Source organism: Petromyzon marinus, chromosome 11 (genome assembly GCF_048934315.1).
Source record: "Petromyzon marinus isolate PM22_M1 ecotype Great Lakes invasive population chromosome 11, UKy_Petmar_22M1.pri1.0, whole genome shotgun sequence".
Classification (NCBI taxonomy): domain Eukaryota; kingdom Metazoa; phylum Chordata; class Hyperoartia; order Petromyzontiformes; family Petromyzontidae; genus Petromyzon; species Petromyzon marinus.
Genome location: NC_133677.1, coordinates 8,412,202 through 8,433,934, shown reverse-complemented (window position 1 = coordinate 8,433,934; position 21,733 = coordinate 8,412,202). Strand labels below are relative to the sequence as shown.

Below are 21,733 nucleotides of genomic sequence, written 5' to 3'. Positions count from 1 at the left end.
ACCATACCTCACCACGTTAGGCAGTGCACATTGGTGAAGGAGGAGGAGGAGTGCACTCCCAGGATTGGATATCACTTGGCACTGATGTCAGTCACGGCAAGGAATCAAACTCATGCCGTTGGCTCATCGCGCAGTGAGAAAAATTACCGCTCATTTAAATATCCATCTGCAATACCAGTAAGGAGCCAGTGATTGTAAAGAATTGCCTGCTCAACATAAACAAATCCCACATACTGTATTTTTTGGTTTCCAGATGGTTCAGGCAAATTCTGTTTCCTAATTAGAGTCAATGTTTTTTTTTTAATTGGGGACAAAAGATTCAGAGTTCCTGTCGCTCCCCTCATCGGTACCCTGCCACCCCCTCCCAATGCCCCCCCCCCACCAGTCCCCCCCCCCGATGCCCCTCCCCTGATGCCCCCCCCTGATGCCCCCCCCCCCGATACCCCCCCTGATGCCCCCCCCACCAGTTCCCCCCCAGGGAAGCTCATGATCCGACCAGCGGTAACCAATTTCTGCGAGCGCCAACTCCACGCTCAAAACGGGCGCACACGCGAAATTTAATAAATTGTCATGCACTTCAACAAAAAAAGGACAAACTATTTACACGTAGGTATACATTTCTACTGTAGGCATTTCAATTGTTTGTTTTTTACGTGAAAAATATATTTTTTTTACGTTTCCCCCCCCACCCCCCCCAAGGCAAATGGATTTATTATTATTCTTACTACAAATGCTACCATAGACCGAAACAACACAACCCTGCATTTGTCTTAACAATGCACAATAGAGGCGATTTTACGAACCAATTTAACTGTACTTCGCCTCCTAATTCCCGAAGAGTCTTCAGAAAGCGTGGCTGCGCGTTGCATTGTGTGCTGCGGGCGGGCAGGAATACAAAAGCCACGGGGAGAGAAACTAAACAAAAACCCGGCGATTTGTGCCGCGGCGTTTTGCTCAGCTTTAGCGCTTCGCCTGCAGCTCATTAGGGTTGTCAGTCTGCGTGTTTAATTAGATTCCACTTTGGGTCTTAGAGGGGTAAGTAGGATGTAGGGGGGGGGGGAGCTTGGGCAGGGTGGTGGGTGGGGAGATTGGAGGAGAGGAGTGGTGGGGGGGCAGCACTACTGTCAAGCTGCCGGGCAGAGATGGAAACGGAGAGTTGGGCACTTTGAGGACGTTATTATTATTATTACACTCACGGGCCCAACCTCGACCCCGCCTTCTGCCCAATGCCACCCTCATATGCCCCATCCCCCCTCCAGTCTTTTGCTTTCTCCCTCGCCGGCCCCTCACTCCATTGCGTCTCTCGCTCTCTTTCTCTCCTGGACGACCACAGCCTGATTTCAGACTGGCCTTTTCACTTCTGGGTCTCCTGCGGATTTTTTTTTGTCTTTCTCGCTCGCTCGCTCTTTTTCTCTCTCCTTGTTTCCACTGTTAACAGCGCTGCCCATTTATGGAGAAATAACAGGACTACTGTCTCAAACCCGTCCGTCACAGACGCACACACTTGCCTCTCCTCCTCCTCCTCACTTTGCCTCCCCGTTTCTCTTCCGTCGTTCGTTGTTGGAAACCACGGCGCTTTGTCTGCGTTCCATTTAATAGTGAGGCGCGTGCGTTTTTTTTTTACCCATTAGCACACCACCGCACAAGTGTCTTCACCACGCTCCTGCGCCGTCCCGTCACTCATCGTTATTAAAGCACTCGCAGTGCCTTAGCCGTATCAGAATTCACCACGAAACCCACTGATATCTTCTGCATGCAAAATACAAGGGGACAGTCACGAATTTGAGAATGTCTGTCCGTGTAAAATTCAGGGCAGCAACCTACAGGTTGGGCTTATGTTGATAACACTGCACGGCCAAGAGATGAATAGATAGATGTGTGGGGGAAACCAATTAAATACCATGACCACTGTCTGTACATTGAAGCTTTATAAACGTGATTAAACCCGTGTTCTATACCAAAGATTGACTTTTAGCTGCGTCACATTTAATATTCGCTCTCTTTTGAACACATTAAATAAAGTGAAACTCAAATGTCCTGCTATTTACATTTTTCCCAAACATCATTTCATGGGGACATAAAACAACATTTTGTGTACACATATAGCGAGCGGGTAAATTATATGGAGGACCGTTGCACACAGACCAGCAGTGGATTTTCTTACAGAGCATTTAAGCTCAATATGAATCGCAGAGAAATGGTAACAAGACATTGGAATATTTTCAACGTTATGCAAAGGGCGTTGCTTCATTCTAAAACAATGGTAACTGTCGGTAATGAGGCAGAATTAAAAGTAAGGCCTTGATCACACATGAGGCAGGGCATCTACACAAGCAATGTCTCTTGATGGACCTATTTCACGTTCGGAGTGAGAGTTTACTTTTCTATAACGCAACATGCCACGGTTTTTTTGTGTGTACTCACATTCGTCGATGCCTTAAAAGGTAAAAAAATATCTATTAGGTGACGTTTCGGGCAATGGCACTTCTTAATAACACATGGCCCATTGACTGAAAGGTCGCCTATTACTCTTGAAACGTTTCCCTTGAAGGCCACGGTGTCAAAGACGAACCTGAGTTTTCTCGTTTTTTTTGTGCACCGCTGCCAATGGCAGCAGCATCGCCAAATGCATGGCTCTCTTTTCGTACGAGTTGGCAGAATGCGGACAAACGGATGACATAAATAAATGCACGGCAAATGACACAGCAACCTCGGCCAAATTGACTCAAATACACGGACAAAAAACGTCGATTTGGCGTAAATAGGCGCGCGCGCGCGGCGTGGATAAACGGAGCGGTGTTAAATCCATTTCGCTTAAGGCAGCAACACAAAGGACCCCCCCCCCCCCCATATAAAACACACACACGCGCACGCGCGGAAAGGCACGAGAGGCAATTTAAAACAACTTTCACTCACCACTCGGGGACGGAGGCCTGCATAACGACCCGCAAAAAAGGAATCCTCTCTCTCTCGTGCGCGCGCGCAAACCCACCCCCCACACACAACACACTCTCGTTTCTCTTAGCGCCGCAAAAAAAAACACCTTAACCGCGTCGCTATGATGATAACACCCGGCTCGTTCTCTCAAAACAATCTACCTGCTCCTGTTGGATGGAGCCACCACCCCCCAATTCCTCCAGTTCCCTCCTCCTCCCGCCCTATGGCTGAGATAGGGATCAGTGAGGGGGAAAGGTGAAAAGGGAAGTGAGGGAGGGGGGGGATTGTGAAGGCATCCTGGGTTTGCGTTCTGCCAGTGTTAATTTAGTCACCGGCGATTTTATTATTTTGGCTGTGAAGGCTTTCTTGTGCCGCAACCAGTGGAGTTGCAAGTCGAGTCTTACTCATCTTCTTGTGTGGATTCCGTTGGGCCATTCTCTAGGGTGACTCAAGCTGTCAAACGCGAAGTCCACATTTTAGTCGTCAAACGTCGGGGTGATGGGCGCACAATTTCCGTGCCCCCCCCCCCCCCCAGTAATATCAGGTCAGTAAAACGGGTGAACTCAGCAGTACATCTGTTGTTCATATTCATTACACAGTCAAACGGGGACATTTGCTGGACCTCGTCAGCTGCCTGCAAACTCCGAAAACAACCACACGCGCCTGGGTCGTCTGCATTCGTAAAACTCCTGAACAACGTCATCTCGTCACCGTAGTCACACGTTGGGGTGTTTGTTGTTGTTGTTGTCGTCGTCGTTGCAATGACAACACGAGTCACCGTCGCGACACTTGGGAACAATTCCCATCAGACGCAACTTTTGACTCAATCACCACCATCACCACCACCAACTTACACCGCCACTCTCATCGTCCACGAACATATCCCCACGATATCCCCTCGGCGCAATCAATCACCCCACCTCCCACCTTCCTCACCTGTCTGCGCCGTGACGCCTTCAGCTTCGTCCCCTCCGTCGACCCCGGCACCTCCGCCGACACCGCCGACACCGCCGCCGCCTCCTCCTCCTCCTGCTCCCCCCCTCGCCGACTGCGCCGCGATGCACAGGTCGTTGTCGATGGGGAACTTGTCGCAGCGCAGCATGTCGGGCCACGGGAAGCCGAACGACTCCATGACGGGCGCGCACGAGTCGCGCACCGCCTGGCACAGCGAGCGGCACGGGTAGATGGGGCGGTCGAGGCACACGGGCGCGAAGAGCGAGCACAAGAAGAGCTGCGTGTCCGGGTGGCAGCGCTTGGCCAGCAGGGGAACCCAGCTGCCCGCCTGCTGCTGCACCTCGGGCAAAGACTCATGCTCGAGCAGGTTGGGCAGGCGCATTTGCGCGTAGCCGATGTTCTGGCACAGCCGCAGGTTGCTGGGGATGGAGACGCAGACGGCCGGCTTGGCGTAGAAGCGCTGGCTGCCCTGGTAGGCGTCCGACTGCCAGCCGTAGTCGTCGTAGTAGTGGGCTTGAGCCGGCGAGGCAGAGAGCGCGAGCAGGAGGAGCAGCAGCCGCGGCGGCGGCGTCACCACGAGCGGGAGGGTGGCCGGGAGCGTCGAGCGAGGTGGCTCCATCGTGAGGTCGCGTCGCGTTGTTGTTGTTGCGGTGCCGGGGTTGACGGGATGCGCGGGTCTTGGATGCGCGGGTCTTGGAAGCGCGGCGCTGAACTGCTGCTCAGGACGAGAGCGGCTGTCGCGACAATGAGTCCGCTGGAATAATATACAGCTCCCCCCCCTCCCTACCTACCTCCCTCCCTCCCCCCGCCCCAACAACAACAAAAAAAAGATAGTCCGTTTGTTTGAATACGAATAAAATAAACCCCACTCTAGTTTTGCTCTATTTTAGAGTGGTCAGCTGCAAGATATTGATTGTGAATTTGTCGCTGTTTTGCTCGTTTCGTTTTACCCCTCTGCTCTCGTTTCTCCTGTCTTGGCAGTGACCGTGTCTGGCCTTGGGCTTGCCCGATGCTGATGCTGCTGCTGCTCTTTGGCTGTGCAGGTATTTACATGGCCCAGACGGCAGCGAACCTGCTCTGTTCAGAAGCCCTCCGGCAGCGAGCTAAGCAAAGCAGTTCGCGCGTGTTGCGGTTGAATGCAGCAGCAGCAGTCTGCAGGGAGACGACGGTGCCTGCACGCCTTGTTACTACCTCCGACGGTACGCCACGATTGGCCGCTCATTTAATCCCTTCTCCAATCGTCTCACATGAGCTCTCCTGCCTCCTCCCATCTCTGCGCGGTCCTCCCACCCCAACTCCCACCGCCCCCCAACTCCCACCGCTGCATCACCCCCACCCAACCACCAAACCTAATGACTCCCCCTCCTCCTACTCCCCAAACCACGCATCCACCCTCACCCATCATCCCTACTCTCACCCACCACTCTCTCTCTCTCTCCACCTCTCTCCCTCTGCAATGCATCTTTGGCCCATCCACAGTCCTAAACTCTTACTCGGCTACGGTCGTGGAGCCAAGCGCTGATGTTGCTATGCCTCTCTTACGGGGACGCATTCTGCTTCCTCCTGTCTTGTGGTCGATTGCTGCGTGCGCCTGGTCCCACCGAAGAACAAAGACAAAGATCCCCCGTATAGCCTTGACAGAATGTTGGGGCAAGTGCTGTTAGCGAGCACCCATGCTGGCCGGCACGGCACACGAAGTGGGTGGGTGGCCAATACCACGCCCGGCCGCCTTTGTCTTCCCAGTGGCGATGTTTACTACACACCGCACCAGGTACTAATTTGAGGCTGAGTCGACCTAGGGGAGGCTCAGGACCGGTTCAGATAATTGCGACTGCTGTTGGCCGTGAGCGGGAATCCAACTCTGGTTCGCCAGGTTCGTAGCGCCTGCACGCACCGCACACACACACACTACGCACACACACTGCGCACACACACACACACTACGCACACACGTGTAACGCACGCACACTACGCACACACACACACTACGCACACACGTGTAACGCACGCACGCACACTACGCTCACACACACACTGCGCACACACACACACACTACGCACACACGTGTAACGCACGCACGCACACTACGCTCACACACACACTACGCACACACACACACTACACACACACGTGTAACGCACGCATAACGGACAGGCGAACGTCCATCCACAATCCCTCGCCACTCATTCCCTTTCGTGCGTTACAAAAACAAAATGCTCAGCGGGTTTTAACCCGCCCCCACCTCCCACCTAGAAAATGTTTACACAGGGCAGACGTTATCGAGCAGAGCAGTGCAACCCCCGCTTGTTTGGACTCGGACATGTGGCCCATTGCAGATGGCTTAATTTGGTGGCAAGTGACGACAGCGTGTCCATCCCCCCCCCCGCCGCCTCCCTTCTCCCTCCTCCGATTTCGCGTGACATGCACCTTGCTAACTTGGCCGGCCACGTTTATCGGGCCGATGACCACCAGCAACCTATCACCCAGCAGCAGCAAGCAGCAACAGTATGGTTTGACGGCCCCTCTTCTCCCCATGTCTGCTGACGATCGCGTTCCCACATCCACGCCAGTTGGGGGAGTGGATGGGGGAACGTCCGATGACTCTGGATGTAATTACCAGCGAAACGTCGTACTACTCAAATTGTAAATGTTGTGGATTTACTCCAGCGCACGTGACAAATCCCTCACTAATTGGCTGTGTCGGGTGGTGGAGGGTTACGACACATTTACACTTAACGCGATCTAACCCAAAAAACCTTTATCATGAATAAAATTGGTCGCGCAAGCCCCGCTAGGCGTTAAGCTGCCAGTGGGGGTGTTGTGGGCTCGTTCACGGGGGGGGGGGGGGGGCTGCAGTGTGCGATGGCGAGTGAGTGACGGGGGGGATCTTTGAACTCGGAAATGAGCTCCAGCTCCCAGATGGGCCGAACGCCCTCAATTATGAGCCACTTTGGAGCGTTTACTGTTGACCACTCCCGGGTTCCACCACCACCGCCGCCACCCCTCGAAAAACCACTCCACCACCATCACCACCGTCATGAGGCCCAATTGCCTTTAAAGCATTAACACATTCACGCTCACCACTGCTACTGGGTAACTGGACAGGTCGTGCATTGGGAGGCTCTCATCCAGCAGTGGATTTATCCACGAGCGCAATATGTACAATACTTCTATACTTTATTTATTTTTGCATGTGGTTTTCTTACCTTTTCTCTATCTTCCATTCACATCGTGTTTTGTATTGTTTGTTGATGTAACTCGCTTATCCGCCACGACTGGGCATCTGTGAATAAAGAGCTTCATGGCTCATCGGATTCCTCAAGGATAAATACAAATTCTGATTCTGGATTGGCAAAGTGGACTGTACAAGTAACAGACGCTTCGTTGAACGGAAAACATGAGCGATGAGAATGAGACCTGAACGCCTATGTCCGATTGTAAATTAAGAATTCAGTAACGTTGTAAATACAATTCGCGTCCAACATTTTTTTGTCTTGCATCTTTTTCACACATCGCGATAGAACAACCTGGGTGTGTGGATGCTTAGGAAGGTTGTAATGTTTAGACAACGCCGACAGATTAGGGCGACATTTCCGATTCGTCATTTCCGAATGAGAGGCGTGATTTTGATAGTGGCCTGATGGCATCAACGCTAATGAGGAAATCTGTACCCCACACAGACATGCACCAGTCTACATGGTAGTTGTAAAGTCGTCCCCATTGTGTTACGACGAGAACAAAACACGAATCTGTCAGTCTGTTGTCTTTTAGATGCCGTGTGCTTTTTTGCATTCATGGTTATTTAAAAAAAACGTCTTCCAACGTGAGCGCGTGGCAAGTGCCGGGTGGATTATCGCAGCACGGGATCTTGACATATGGTGATGGAACTTCGCGAGGAAGAGGCCTTCATCCGCACCTCCGATGAGCACGGTTCGCTACGTACGGTTCGAAATAAGTTCAACCTACATACAACTTGATACACGCGCTTGCTGCAATGTACGTCCACTCTATAGATGGCGGTAGCAACGGCATGCCATGGATTTAACAGTCGAAAATATTAATACCTCTTGGTCCAAAGCACATAAAAGCAACCATGCGTAGAAAAGCAATCACGCAATTTTCGTGTCTCTGCCGATTAATCTGCGCTCTCTTGAAGCCGCAAGGGGGGGGGGGTCGCGTATCAGGTAACTTTGATGACTCGACGCGCAGCTGTTTTCACTTAATAATAAACATACACAATGAAACGAGATTCCGCCCATGCGTGATCCCTTCCCACTGCGTTACCCGCGAACGTCAAAACATACAAAGAGCCCCCTGCCCCCATCACCCGTGTAGGCTTAACAGACTGTTGGGGCAAGTGCCGTTAGCGAGTAGCACCTATGAAGGCCGTACGACGCACGAGGGGTGTTAGACTGTAGATAGCACCACGCCCGGCCGCCTTTGTCTCCCTAGTGGCGGCGATGTTTATACATCAGCTACATACTCATTTGTGGCGGCCCAGGACCGGTCTAGATATTTCCCACTATTTTTGGTCGTGAGCGAGAGTTGAACTCTGGTTGCCGATATTCGAAGTGTAGCGCAGCTGACACACACACTGTCCAGCTCACGACTACAGACACCATTTATTTCTCTGTGTGCAATCCCAATTGCTGTAATGATGTGCAAAGACGAGTGGCTGCCGGTAAACATTGCTCTGAGCTTAATCTGCAATTTAAATTGGCTGGTTATTTGAGGTTGGTGTCAGGTAAGCAAGAGGATATCACGGAGTGTTTGCGATTCCAGATAATCCTCGCTGTCAATACAGTTTCAGTCACGACCAGACCCGCAAAAACGATTTACGCGATTATTCACTCCGTGATTGACTTGTCTTATTCTCTGCGCTCCTGAGGAAATGTTGTTTTTCTTTAGAGAGAGGCAGAGGGAGACAAGAGAGAAAGAGAAAAAAAAATCCCCGCAAAAATTAAGAGGAAACGTCCTCTGAGGATGATTCAGGAATTTGGAATTCCAGCGAATGCCGTTTGAAATTGCCCCGAGCATTAAGTTATCGTATCTGATAGGGCAGCATACGTTTTGAATCGGGTGTCCGATGGAAGTTTGTTTTGTAAGGTTTTTCCACAGGAAATGAACAGAAAATCCTGATTCTAAAGATGTACGCGTGCAGTTATACAATTCGCATGCCTCATTAAAAAAATAATACAACCTGTGATTTATATGACGTCTAAATGCGAACGCATCTCGAGAGACGTTTGTCTCGCGCTGCGTTTTATTATCGATCGGTAAAAGAGGGGCGGTTTGGGAATGAATAATATTCGTCGGCCGGCTCGGCTGATTGACATCGCAGCTGTGACACTTTATTCAACTTCAAACCGAGGGGACGCGCGGCGCGGCGCGTGACCACCACGCACGTCAAGGCCCTGCCGCCTAACGTCGGTACATCGGTGCCTCTCTCGGACCGCACACGTTTGCCATTTGCGAATGACGGCAAGAGACAAGCATCGAGAGATTTTTCTCTCCCCTTTGTTAAAGACAAACCACCCCCCACCCCACACACACACCCACCACCATACACACGTTACACTTTGTACAGTTTTTTTTCACGCTTGGAGGCGCGCCTCGCTGTCTCAAGACGGGAAAAGGCTGCGTCGTCTTCCGCTGAAAGCTGCGCTTCGGTTCTGAATGCCCCCCCCACCTCTCTCCTTCCCAGTGGCTCCCCCGCCACCCCCCCCCCCCCACAACCATACCTTAACACAAGCTGTCAGCGGAGATTGAAGGGAAACAAAAGGGAGACTGGCAGGAGCTCAGAGAAATGTCAGTCTACTCCGAGAGGCCCCCGTGATAGACTTGAGAGTGGAGAAAGAAAAGGAACTGTGCGCGCTATATTCACAAAAAAAAACAATGGGACTCGGTTGTCAGGGGGTGGGAGAGTGAGCGGCTTCTGTGGATCAGAAAAGCACTGTTTGGTCATTATTTCTTTAGTAATTGTAGAAGCAAATGTTGAAAGAAAAAAAAAGCGTTAGAGAGACAGAGAGAGAGAGAGCGGGGAGAGAATATGAGAACACTAACCTCGCCGTTGGAAGACGTATTTACATCGGTTTCTGGAAAGCGTTGGAAGAATAGTTGTAAATTCTGCCGCGTAGACATTTTTCTTTAAGTTACAATGTCTGCGAAATGGGCACGCGGACAGCTGAGGATAAGCAGTGGAAAGACGTCAAAGGTTTTTGGAATATTTGGCAACGGGCAATTACTTTTGTCATAGTTGATGGACGCCTTGCTCTCACAACCCATACACCCAGACTGGAACATTGACTGAAATCATATTTTTTGTCCTCATTTGTTTATTAGCTTAGAAACTCTCTCGTTTCCTCTCTTGCCCGTGTCGTGTAACTTTAGCACGAGGTGTAGTCGTGTCACCACATGCAGTGCCGGATTTAGGCATCGGCGAAGTAAGCTTCAGCTTAGGGCCTCATATTACAAGGGGCTTCTAAACACGAAAAAATAATAATACGAAGCTTCAAGTTTTACATAATCGGTTGAAAAATATAGGAGATGGGGAAAAACTCCTCTCTAAAGCGGTTATTTTCATTCCGATATGACCAAAATATACAGGCTTTCCTCTATTTACGAACCCCAAGCCTGGACATAGCTTTGGGCCCCAGCAATGTTACAATAATCATTTTAAGGTCGCACTCATTACACGCAAATGTGCTCGCCACAAATGAACCACAACACCTTGCTGATCTCGTCAAGGAGCGTCAACCATCAGGCGGCTTTTGGTTGGCCATCAAACAAAGAGGGTCACTGCATCGCGCGCTTTTAGGTGTGCTTCTGTGGCCATCTGGAACACTCTTCCTTTCGATATTCGGAAGCCACTGGAGCTATGCACTTTTAAATCTCGATTGAAAGCTCATTTCTTTAAAATAGTTGTTTGTGTTTAGTTTGTCGTCCTTCCGATTATCGCGGTTGGCTATGTACGGTGCAAAATAAGTTCAACATACATGCAATTCCGGCCCCTGGGCATGCGCTTCCTCCGTCGCAGGACTCATCACATGGACCTTGGTGCCCCAGCAACTGCAAGACAAACGACGTCTCTCTCTCTCTCTGTCTTTCCCTTTAAAATTGAAACGGGACCTTGAAGCTCACCTGTTACCTCGTGGCCACGCAGAGGCGCAAGAGGTGTTTTTGACCACGATTGCCCATTCTCGAAACGTGTGACCGTCAGTTATCACCCTTGACCTTTAACACATTCTGAAGGAGTGATTGATAAATCGCCCATTCAGATTGATAAATCGCTCGTTCATAAATCGCTCGTTCGGTTGGATCACGTGTTGTGCCAGACGCCCTTTGCTCGGCCGAGCAATATTTCACGACGGGAAAGGCGGTCGGTCGGCTTGCGTGCGCTAAATAGTGATCCACAGAGTCGGTTTCACCAGATTTCCGCAGACAGGGCAGGACTGTTTTATAGATCGGCTGGAAGGGGGCCGTTATTTATCTTTCACTGATACTTGTGGTTGCACTGGGGCACGAACACAAAAAAATAACTTTTGCCCACGTCCTTTGCGGGGGGGGGGGGGGGGGAGGGTTCTCACGTTTCAGAGGGTTAGGTTTGGAGGCCCTTAAAGAAAGCGATTGTGTGGCACTTTGTCGGGGGTCAAAGGGCAACTCTAAAGATGGAAGAGAAAAAAGACAAAACCCATCGGGTGGATGTTTATATCTTAAACCTGGAGACTGCATGAATGATTGCGGCATGGCCGTCGATTATTATCTCGTGATTTGAATGCAAGAGCAATGTGTGGCGTGCGTGCAGCGCGCTCGAGGATCTAACTGTGATGTCTACTTCAAATTATTTTTTAATGATCAGATGAGATCTCGTTTCTTTTGTAGATAAAATAATCGTAATAAAAGTTTGTGTGTGCTAGTCTGGAGATTTGCTGTGAAGGAAGCCTTCACTGCTCACGCAGATTCAAAGGTCACGGACGACGGCATGACAGAATGCGATTGCATCCAAAGTTCTAATAAGGAACCCCAATAAAATGCAATTTTTTGTTTAATCACGAACGCTCACCGTAAACTGCCGTGTTTGTTTATCTCTGGTACAGGAATGAGCGTGAGACAGGCAGCAGACAGACCACTGGAGCCACAAGTCAAAGCGGTACATGCCAAGTCATGCTCTTTCACCCCTGACCTTTGGATTCTCCATGCCCCATCTGCTCTTCTCGCCGCCCGAACCCACCACACACACACTCCCCAAAACGTTGTCTGCGTTGCCTCCACTTAGTCACGGATATTTAACAATTTGTCACCCCATATTGTGGCTCACGCCCTTTATCAGCTGGCACAAAGCTGCCCCAAAAAATTCCTGGGCCGACCACTCGACGGGAAAAGTCAATACGACGATAAGAGCTCGGTCCATGTGACCCATGAGATTACGACACACGGGGGCTCAGCCTTGAGGTATCGACTTAGACCCTCAGACTAGAGGTTAAGCGACGTGGTCAACGCTCTCCTCCATTTCAGCCTGCATTCAAGCACCTTCGGAAAACGTGAACTAAAAAATCCCAGAGTGGAAGGTGCAGGGTAACGATTCCAATAGCGCCGCTCGGATGTCGCTCGGGTCAGCTTAAACTGAAATGCTCGTAACGTTACTTCCAGTTTTAACTCCCTGCCCTTTCGTTCTGTTCTGGTTGGTGCTGGAAGAAACGCCACGAGTTGATCGCAAATCCCTCTGTCAACCTCCCCTGCAAAGTGGTTCGCTTGTAGGCACGTGCATTGGAAGCCAGTTTTAAAATTAATCTACAGTCCACGTTGCCGCACATAGTTGGCTTTTTAGAAAACGGTTCTGTCTTGCGTCATATTTTTGACAGGTTCATTGAGGTGTGTTTACAGAAGCAGCGTTCAAATTGCCCCTTACTAGTAGTAGCATGGGCCTTTGCTATTGCATATGCATCGGAGACATGTAATGTTGAACTTCTTTCGCACGGTACGTAGCCAACCGTGCAGATCGGAGGTGCGGAATAGCCGAGGGGCCAGCACATTGCGATTGATTGCGGCACCGTACACACAAATTAAACGTGCACCTTCGCAGAGTGAAAACGTCGTATCCATGGGTACGGAACAAGTTGTTATCCCAACTTTAAAAAAAAAAACTACACCTCACAGTACTTTAGCATCGGTGCGTACCATCAAGATTTTGCATTCCTTCTTCACACCCACGTTCCCACAGGCTCGCCTCGGGTGCAATCGTCCAAGAAATCACAAAGGGGGTGTGGGAGGAAATCTCGTTACATGAACAAAGTTTCGCTTTGTGAACAAATCACCCGGAATGCACCCCCGGATCTCGGCATATCTCAGAAGCCAAGCAAGATTGTGCCACGGGTGACCACCATTGCATTAACAAAAAAAGCAGGCGCTGTCGGGCAGCTGCGGGGCTACGGTTGTCAGCAGAAGGCACCGCAGGAGAAAACCCACAGTTGTGCTGTACTACGCGCGAATGTCTATGCTCCACGCCTTCGCCGACGTGTGTCGATCAGCGCGGTGAAGTGTGGTCGAACAGCCCTCGTGATCCGCGCGGAGTGAGAAGGCCTCGTCCAGAAGTGGCTTGACCAGTGGTTCTTCTTCACATGGGGTGCACGCTGCACGCCCTTGGGGTGCGAGATGCCCTTTCTGGCGGCGCGAGACGTGGCCAGATCTTTTTCGAAGGTAAATAATCGAAAACACAAATTAAGCACGGGGCACGTGAGTTACAACTTCTTTGTCTCATCAAACCCCCGATGTATTTATTAACTTTGTACATTTAATGTTCACGATTAAGAACCAAAGGGGCGCGAGGTGAAGAAACACTGGGGGCTTGACAAAGGGGGCCGTGCACATACGCAGTTTGGAGAGAAAGAAAGTGAGAAATTCACCCTAAATCAAGTTTAGAAGGAATTAAAAAAAATACTATTTCGCAAAGCCGTAATGTAAAGACTTGCTCCAGTCTGTGAACAATTAGTTAACAATTACCTTAATCATATTGAGCAATACACGCGAAGCACACGGTGATTTTTGATGGGGTTAATTGCCACCTGTTGAGGCTCTTAAATAACCTTAAAGCACCACACACTGATTTACCGTCCACCATTAATGGAACCATGTGTTTGTGAGCGGAGGGTGGGTGAGTGTACATTTGGAAGTGAATCATGTTTTGCATGAATATTTCAGTACCCACAGCATTAGGCTTCAACTATACGCGCTAAGCATGTTTATACAAGGCACTGAAAGCCTGTGACCACATGTTAGAACAGAACAGTGCACTTGGATTTGATGCACGAATGCCAATAACTTGCCCACAAATCTATCATTTCCATACAAGAATGTATTGTGGATTTTCAAATGCAGCGCGTGCAAAAGTCATGGGGAGCATCAGCCGAGGGGGAAAAGGCACTGACGTTAAAATGCTACGGGATGGGGGTGTGCTAATAATATTGGAACATTTATATTGTTTTTTTTTTATACAATACAAACTGCTATTTCAACGTTGCATGGCACATTTATTTTGTGGAGGGCATTGTGTGGGTTTTCATAAATAATGTCATTAAATTGTGTTTGAGTGCTTTGTTGATGACATTGCTATTGTTTTTATTATTATATTGTTATTATTATTATATAACCTCCATGCTATAACATCCAGAATGTTTGAAGCATGATTCAGAACGTAAATAATATCACCGGATGCACACTGACAAAATTATGAATAATTAATATGTATTTTTTTAAAGTCAGAATACGTATCGCTTTTCCATTTGTTGACAAAAATGGTAAAGGTACAGCCCTGCAATCACCTCCTCACATGACTGCTCACAGAGGATCCTACGCTACAGTGGGTTATGGAGCCCCAAGAGACGGCTATTTGGCCTTCTCTTGCACACTTGATGTACGTATGTTTTTTGTACGTTGAACTTCTTTTGCGCTGTACATAGCCAACCGCTCTAATCGGAGGTGTGGAGGGAGGGGGGGGGGGACAAACTTAACGCAAAAAGCAGTTCTAAATAAATGAGTTTTCAATCTAGATTTAAAAGTGCATAGCTCCAATGGCTTCCTGATATCGAAATGAAGAGCGTTCCAGACAGCCGCAGAAACGCATCTGAAAATCCGTGATGCAGTGACCATCTTTATTCAATGGGCAGCCAAAAGCCGCTTCGAGCATGACCGGAGTTCGCGCGATGGTTTATGTTCCTTGATGAGATCAGCAAAGGTATTGTGTTTCATATGTGGCAAGCACTTTGTGTGTAATTGATTATGCAACCAGTGACATTAAAATATTAATACACTTTTTGTTTGTTTGTTTGTTTCTGGCAAAAAAAAATGAACATATGTAGCTGATCATTTAAAGCTGGTGTCCAGAACTGGTCCAACAATGTCGTCAATCAGGCAGTAGACAAAGTTGTGGGTTCTTAGCTCATTTCTTCTGGACTATGGCTTGAAATTGTCCGAGGAGACCAGACTGGTTTTGTGGAACAACATGTGGTTGAGGAAAGCATTGCCCCCCTCTGAGCCTTTCTATAAAGCACGAGCATTGTAATTTACACATCTTTGTCAATACATCACTGGGCGAGGGCCTCCCCACCCGAACCGTTGTCGGTTCTGGGGGTTGTTTGGGCTACACTTGACAGTGGTGGCTGGTGCGCATTGGCAACAGCAAACGTGCACACGCTGGGTCATCGTTGCTTCGACATTGGCTGTCGATGCAACCGCGTGGCAACGTTGGCCCACCCGAAGCATGTTTATTGCGGCGAGGGATGGGCTCGGTGCTAGTTCAGATACCAACAATTACCACTGATGTTAGCCATGACCGGGGAAACAAACTCAGGTGGCCATAGTGCAGTGCGTTAAGCGCTCCGCCACCGCCCAGCAAACATCCTCCTCATTGAGGCTGGTAAAACATCAGACGACTCACATTTTGATAAATACTGAACTAGCATGAGTTGTTACGTGGATAATACGTACTTTTTTTAATTGTTTCATTACATAGGCAACATTTGGTAATATGGTTGTTTTAGATTATTCCCAGAGACGTTGTGGGTTTATAATGTTGTATTATTATTTCTGGTTTATGAGAACCTCGGATCGTAAAACGAACTGCCTCCATTGGCTGCGGTTCAGTTTTTAGTTTGTGGTTGCCATCATTCAGTGAGAGAAACATCTTGAATTTAAATGCCTATGTTTTTATTTGAACAAGTTTAGTATCTTGGTAACGGCCACGACTGACATTGTGCGCTGTGATTAATGCGTTTGCTTTCATGGTCGCATCCTGATTGGAGCTGTCTGTAATTGATTTTAGCTTATTTATATTAGATTCATGTGTATTCCTAAATGAATGTATCGTACAAATATATAAATATCACATCGTTTGTGTCATCGTATGCGTGAGTAGGACGAGCATCTTTCGGAAGCATGTGTATCTTACTAATTGTCTTGTTGATGTTACAAACTTTTAGTTTAGTTTTAGGTTACATAAATAAATGGCACTTATTTGAACAAAACATTCACATTGAAAATTCGGTCCATGTCATGGCCTAAAACTCCTCAAACTAAATATGAAGCCCTGAAGTGTGGCTCCATGTTCTTTAGATTATAAATATTTGTGTTTCAATTTAATTCGTGTTAATCTAAATAAAAAAACAACCCAATTTCCGGACGTGCCATTCCGTCCACTTTAAATAATCGAAATTGCGTTTTGGGACCTCGTTTCGAAAAAAAGGAAAGAATGGTATCCACTCTGAAACAAAGAATGGTATCCAGTCTTAAACAAAACCTTCTGAGCAATTTTGAAAAAAAATATCTTAAACAAAATGATTCATGATTGCTCACAGGACCTGCCAGAGGTGAATTATTATTATTTTCTGGACCACTTGTTAAAATAAAGTCCTGCATTTTAAATTGTGAACAAATGTGTTGTGCGCCGAGCAGAATTGGGATGCCTCGGTGGAATTACGTAAACATCGCACGATTTGGTAATTTTTTTTTGGCACCGTTGGATTGTGCAGTAAAAGTGGCTTATTGCAGGGGTTCGCATCGAGGATTAATCAATTAATATCAATTCGGATCCTCATGATACAGGCATTGAATCACGAGTGTAAGAATCGATGTTTCACAGTTGGAGCATGTGTTCTGTAACAGACTCAGGTCTCCTCTGAAGCCTCGGGGCCAGTGCGGTCCCCGGTACCCAACGGGGTGGTCCGCGACGGTCCTCCAGGTGGTCCGCGGGGCTGCCATGCAAGCGCAGGTTGATACAGGCAATAATGACAATGTTTATACATTTTGTATCGGACGTTAATTGTATTTTTTTTTTACTTATGATAGTTAATTTTAAAAAAATGAAGTTAGGTAAACTCCCCTTACTCAACTGCACTAATCCTAAGATCTAAAATGCCCTCCCAAAAAAAAAACCTAATCGCTGCGTTTAAAAAGAAAAGTTTTTTTACATTTCGGTAATGTGAATAATTTTATATTCCTGGTATTTAAAGAGAGAGAAGTGAATGAGCTGTATTCCCAGGGGTGATGGGTGGTCCGTGGAAATGTTTGCATCGGCTGAGGGCCGCTGCCCTCGAGGAGCTGCTGCTGTTCACCGCAATGTGACAAAGAGGGTCAATCGTTGAGTGGAATCGTGGCACCGGTTGTTGCGAAAACATCCAACAAACGGCCAGTGGGCTGAATCGCTCCAGCCCGAGTGTTTGACACGCGCATATATAACTTGTTTACGCCCGATACTCCATGCAGACATTCTTCATGTAAATTAATTTCTCTCTATATTCTTCAATGTTCCATTGTAGTGTTGAAATGATTGCATGCATGACTGCTTGCCACAAATTCAAGTCCACAAGCACTATTAGTTCAACGCTCATAATTAATGTTGGTAGGTCGGATGATTTAATGAGAATGCAATCAATAATATTTTCTCCGCTTAATATAATTGTTGAAACATGATTGTCAGCTCTTTATCAGTCCACTGCAGGATGCAAATCTCACACCCATGTCAGTCATTTGGTTTATTTATGCTATACTTCGCCACCATCGTCAATGCAGGTTGGTAACGGGGTTGCAGAGGTCCAGACCGGTTCTGATATCAATCGCCGCTGTTATTCATGACCAGGAATCGAACTCAGATCGCCGCAGGTTCACAGCGCAGTGTGTGAACCACCGCGCTCACGCTCCCCTCCCTGCCACGTCGCCGGTTAATTTAATTGCTCAAAATAAACAACAATCAAAGCCTCTCTAATGCCGCCGATTTTGCGCGCCGAGGCTTAACGCGCGCACAAGGCGGTCAGGCGCTCGAACGCGACAGATAAAATGCCCCAGATGTGGGTGTGAGTGGAGGGCAGGGGGGGGGGGGAAATTCCATTCCGCTCTCCTCGGGGTTCGCGAGAGAGAGAGCGGAGAGAGGGTCTCGGCTGAGAAAACGACCTCGGGTGGATGAGTGATTTTCCCTGCACAGCCGACGTTTTGTTTAGACTCAGGACATCCATGTGGGTTGCTCATTTTGCATTCCCAGCAGTGCCACGCAAAGTTTGGGGAGTAAACAGGGTCAGTGATTAAGAACCCGGGGTGGTAGCCCTTTAAATGCAACAAAGGCGCAGCGCCGCCCCCCCCCACCCCCCCGTACAGATTTAGACACCGTTACATGAAAGCGTACTTCAGCCACCACCAGAAGATCTGTGATTCCTCTTGAGCCCCTTTTTATTTATACATTTGACAAGACTGTGAACACAATTAATTAGGTGTCAGAATGTTCGTGGGTTGTTTTAAACATCGTTTGTGATTGTGGTATTCCAGACATTTTTTTGTTTGGTCGCAAATGGTTTGATTTATTTTGTTTATAAATCAGATTTTTTTTTTACAGGTCTTTGTCAGTCTACTGCTGGATGAGGGAGGGCCTCCTCATGGCGCTGCTGGTTGCGGGGGCCGGCAGCGAGGCGTTCAACGCGCCGCGCTACAAACCCGACGACCAGAGTTCGATTCCCGTTCACGGCCAACACCAATGACAATTATCTGAACCGGTGCTGGGCTTCCCTTGGGTTGACTCGGCCACTATTGAGTACCTGGTGCATTGTGTAAACATCACTGCTTGGGAGATAAAGGTGGCCGGGTGTGGTGTTGGTCACCTACCCCCTTGTGCCGTGCTGGTCTTCATCGGTGCTAACAGCACTTGCCCCAAAGGTCTGTTCAGTCTATATGGGGGATCTTTATCCTTGTTTTTGTTTGACAATATTTTGCCATCCTGGTCAGTGCGGGTTGGTGAAGGTGGCATCTCGTTACGGTTTGCGAGATGTTAACTACCTCGCCTTGTATACAGGAGGTCGTGGGTTTGATCCCGACCCTGACGCCTGTATATATGGAGTTTGCGCGTTCTCCCCGTGGTCGCGTGAATTTTAATCCGGATCATCCGGGGTTTCCCTCCACATCTAGAAACACGCGTTTAAGAGTATTTGGCTGCTATAAATGTCCACACGATAAGCCACTTCGTTGAGCTATTATTTGTGGCAAGGTTGCTTCTGAAAACGAGTCATATAGCTCAGTGGGTCTTACCTGGTTAAATAAAATAATTTTACTTTGATAAACATTTTTAAGAGTTCGCTTTAGTTTATATCTGTAAGCAATGCATGGTGTGAAATTAGATTTATGGTTGTACATTCAGAGAAAATCTGTACGTATAGTTGCCTAAAATAATCATATAATAGCTATACAATTTAAGTCATATTCAATAATGGATTATTAAACATTGTATATATTTTCACACGCACATTAACGGTTCTTTTGAAGGCTTCCTTATGTCGCGTGGGTCATTGAGGGTTATTAGACCATGCTTCACCACACTCGTCAGCACGGGGTAGGAACACGTTTAATTCAACTGTGAGTCATTGTGACATTGTCTGTAAGATAGATTGTATGTAGCTGTTCGCCAGTAATAACGAGAGTTTTAAAAGTTACTTCATTCCTTTCCCACGACACGAAGGTGAATTAATCATGAAATTTCCAAAAGCCTGCTCGAATAAAAAAAACTATTTAGAATGGTGTTCATCGACGAACTGTAACATAGGAGCAAAGAAAACAATAAAATGTATTTAAAATATTTCCCAAGTTGACTTACATATATTAAAACTAAATCTTGCCATAAGTTACGAAAGATTGCCATTACATTAGTTACCATTCGTTAATGTGACAAGCTGCTGCATGTTGACTTTATTAAACAATGTCTTCTACAGGTAAACACTGAACGCACATCAATAAAGCAGACAGATACGCCCCGTCCACCAGCCCGCACTGGCCAGAGTGGTGAAGTATGGTCAAGAAACCCTCCGTGATTGGCACGTTTTAGATACTCGTAACTAATTGCCACGTTTTGTTTACATGATGAACCTTACTCATTGGCTATGTCGGGTGGTGGCGGATTTAAGGACACATTTTATATTTACGCGATCTAATCCAAAATAAAACCTTATCGTGGATAATTTTGGTCGCGAAAGCCTCCTACGTGTTAAAATAAAGTAATTTTTAAATCCCGAATGGATCTGCTAAAACGGTCAGCGTAAGGTGACGGCGCGGGTGGTGGGGGGAGGAGGTGCTGGTGGGGGGGGGGGGTCGGGGGGGGTTGGGGGGGTAGTGGGGTGGGGGGAAGGAGTGCTAGTGGGGGGGGGTCGGGGGGGGTTGGGGGGGTACTGGTGGGGGGGGGGGGTTGGGGGGGGTTCGGGGGGAGGTAGTGGGTTGGGGGGTGTTGGTTGGGGAGATCGGGCGGTGGGGGGAGCTCTGTGATGACCGTTGGCAGTGTCCGGGGGTGGCGACTTAAAAAACAAAGGGCGAGGCCACATGGCACAATGGGATTAGCGGCAGCGGCGGGGAGCCGAACAGGTGAGATGGAGAAACCCGGGGTGGAAATTAATAACAGCGGGAAGGGGAGAGAGAGAGAGAGCTTGAATGGCGCTTCTGTGTGAAGCCGCGAGGCAAAGATGCCGGGGATTAAGAGGACCCCCCCCAGCCTCTGCGAATGAGACCCCTTCCCACCAGTTTTGTGAAAACACCATCGCTTGTAGTGGCTAGGAGGTCGCTCACTCCCCTCCACCACCCACCCCACCAATCCAACCACCTCCCCTAGCCCCCTCCGCTCCAGACGCAAGTCCACGGGCAGTTTCTTCCGAGTTCCAACCCCCAAAGCTCGCACTTAATTGTCATATTCACCCCTTGCAATTAGCACTCAATTACTGGCCCAGCTAAAAAGAATGGCCCGCTAATGGTTAATTGCCTGCATTAATCCCTTTTCAGGATGGGCTTAAGTTGGAACAATAAAGCTGCCAAACAATTGTTGATTCGTTGGATTTAAATGCTTCCTCAAAAGCCAGCGGAGGGGTAAAAGGTCAGCTGTTTACACGCTGTAATCTGAATGTATACTTGCACTTAAAATTAGGTTTGTCCGCTAATTACTCCCACTGAGGTATTTGCAGCACTCACGTGCATTTATATATTTAGCAATGCGTCAAAGTATTACCGATTACTTTGTAATTCACGAGGCTGGGGGCAAGTGTCAGGAGTCCAAAAACATAATTATTATAACGCCCTTTTTCTGGAGGTGTTTGTTCAGTTCCAATAATGTTCATGGGATATTTTTGCGAATATACATTTTTTCCCATGTATACTGTTTTGCCAATTTTTGCCAGCATCAAAATGATACTGGCTACAACAATCCCATACTGTAGATATCATTGCTCAACCCGAGCTATTCATACTTTGATACTTACATTACCTTTGTACTGTTCGACTTATTGCGTTCTCTGGTCTGACACCGGTGAGACAAGGCTAACAAGAAGGCTGTCT

General features: G+C 48.1%; 1 protein-coding gene and 1 long non-coding RNA gene across 4 annotated transcripts in view; one reads left to right on the top strand and one right to left on the bottom strand.

The window, feature by feature from the left end:
• The window catches only part of SFRP5 (secreted frizzled related protein 5), a 38,449-nt gene extending 33,700 nt beyond the window's left edge, over nt 1-4,749 (bottom strand). For both annotated transcript variants that reach the window (XM_032952118.2, XM_032952117.2), the window contains exon 1: nt 3,874-4,749. In XM_032952118.2, coding sequence (XP_032808009.2) covers nt 3,874-4,510 — 637 coding nt within the window. In that variant the 5' untranslated portion in view covers nt 4,511-4,749. The remainder of the gene's footprint in view (nt 1-3,873) is intronic.
• Nucleotides 4,750-5,002: 253 nt separating this feature from the next.
• Nucleotides 5,003-16,278, top strand: LOC116941259 (uncharacterized). 2 transcript variants are annotated; one of them, XR_004402664.2, is made up of 3 exons: nt 5,003-5,090; nt 11,989-12,041; nt 13,113-16,278. It is a non-coding gene; the product is annotated as an uncharacterized LOC116941259 (long non-coding RNA). The 2 variants fall into 2 exon arrangements; XR_012941468.1 differs by having other exon boundaries at nt 11,989-16,278.
• The last annotated feature ends 5,455 nt before the right edge of the window (nt 16,279-21,733 follow it).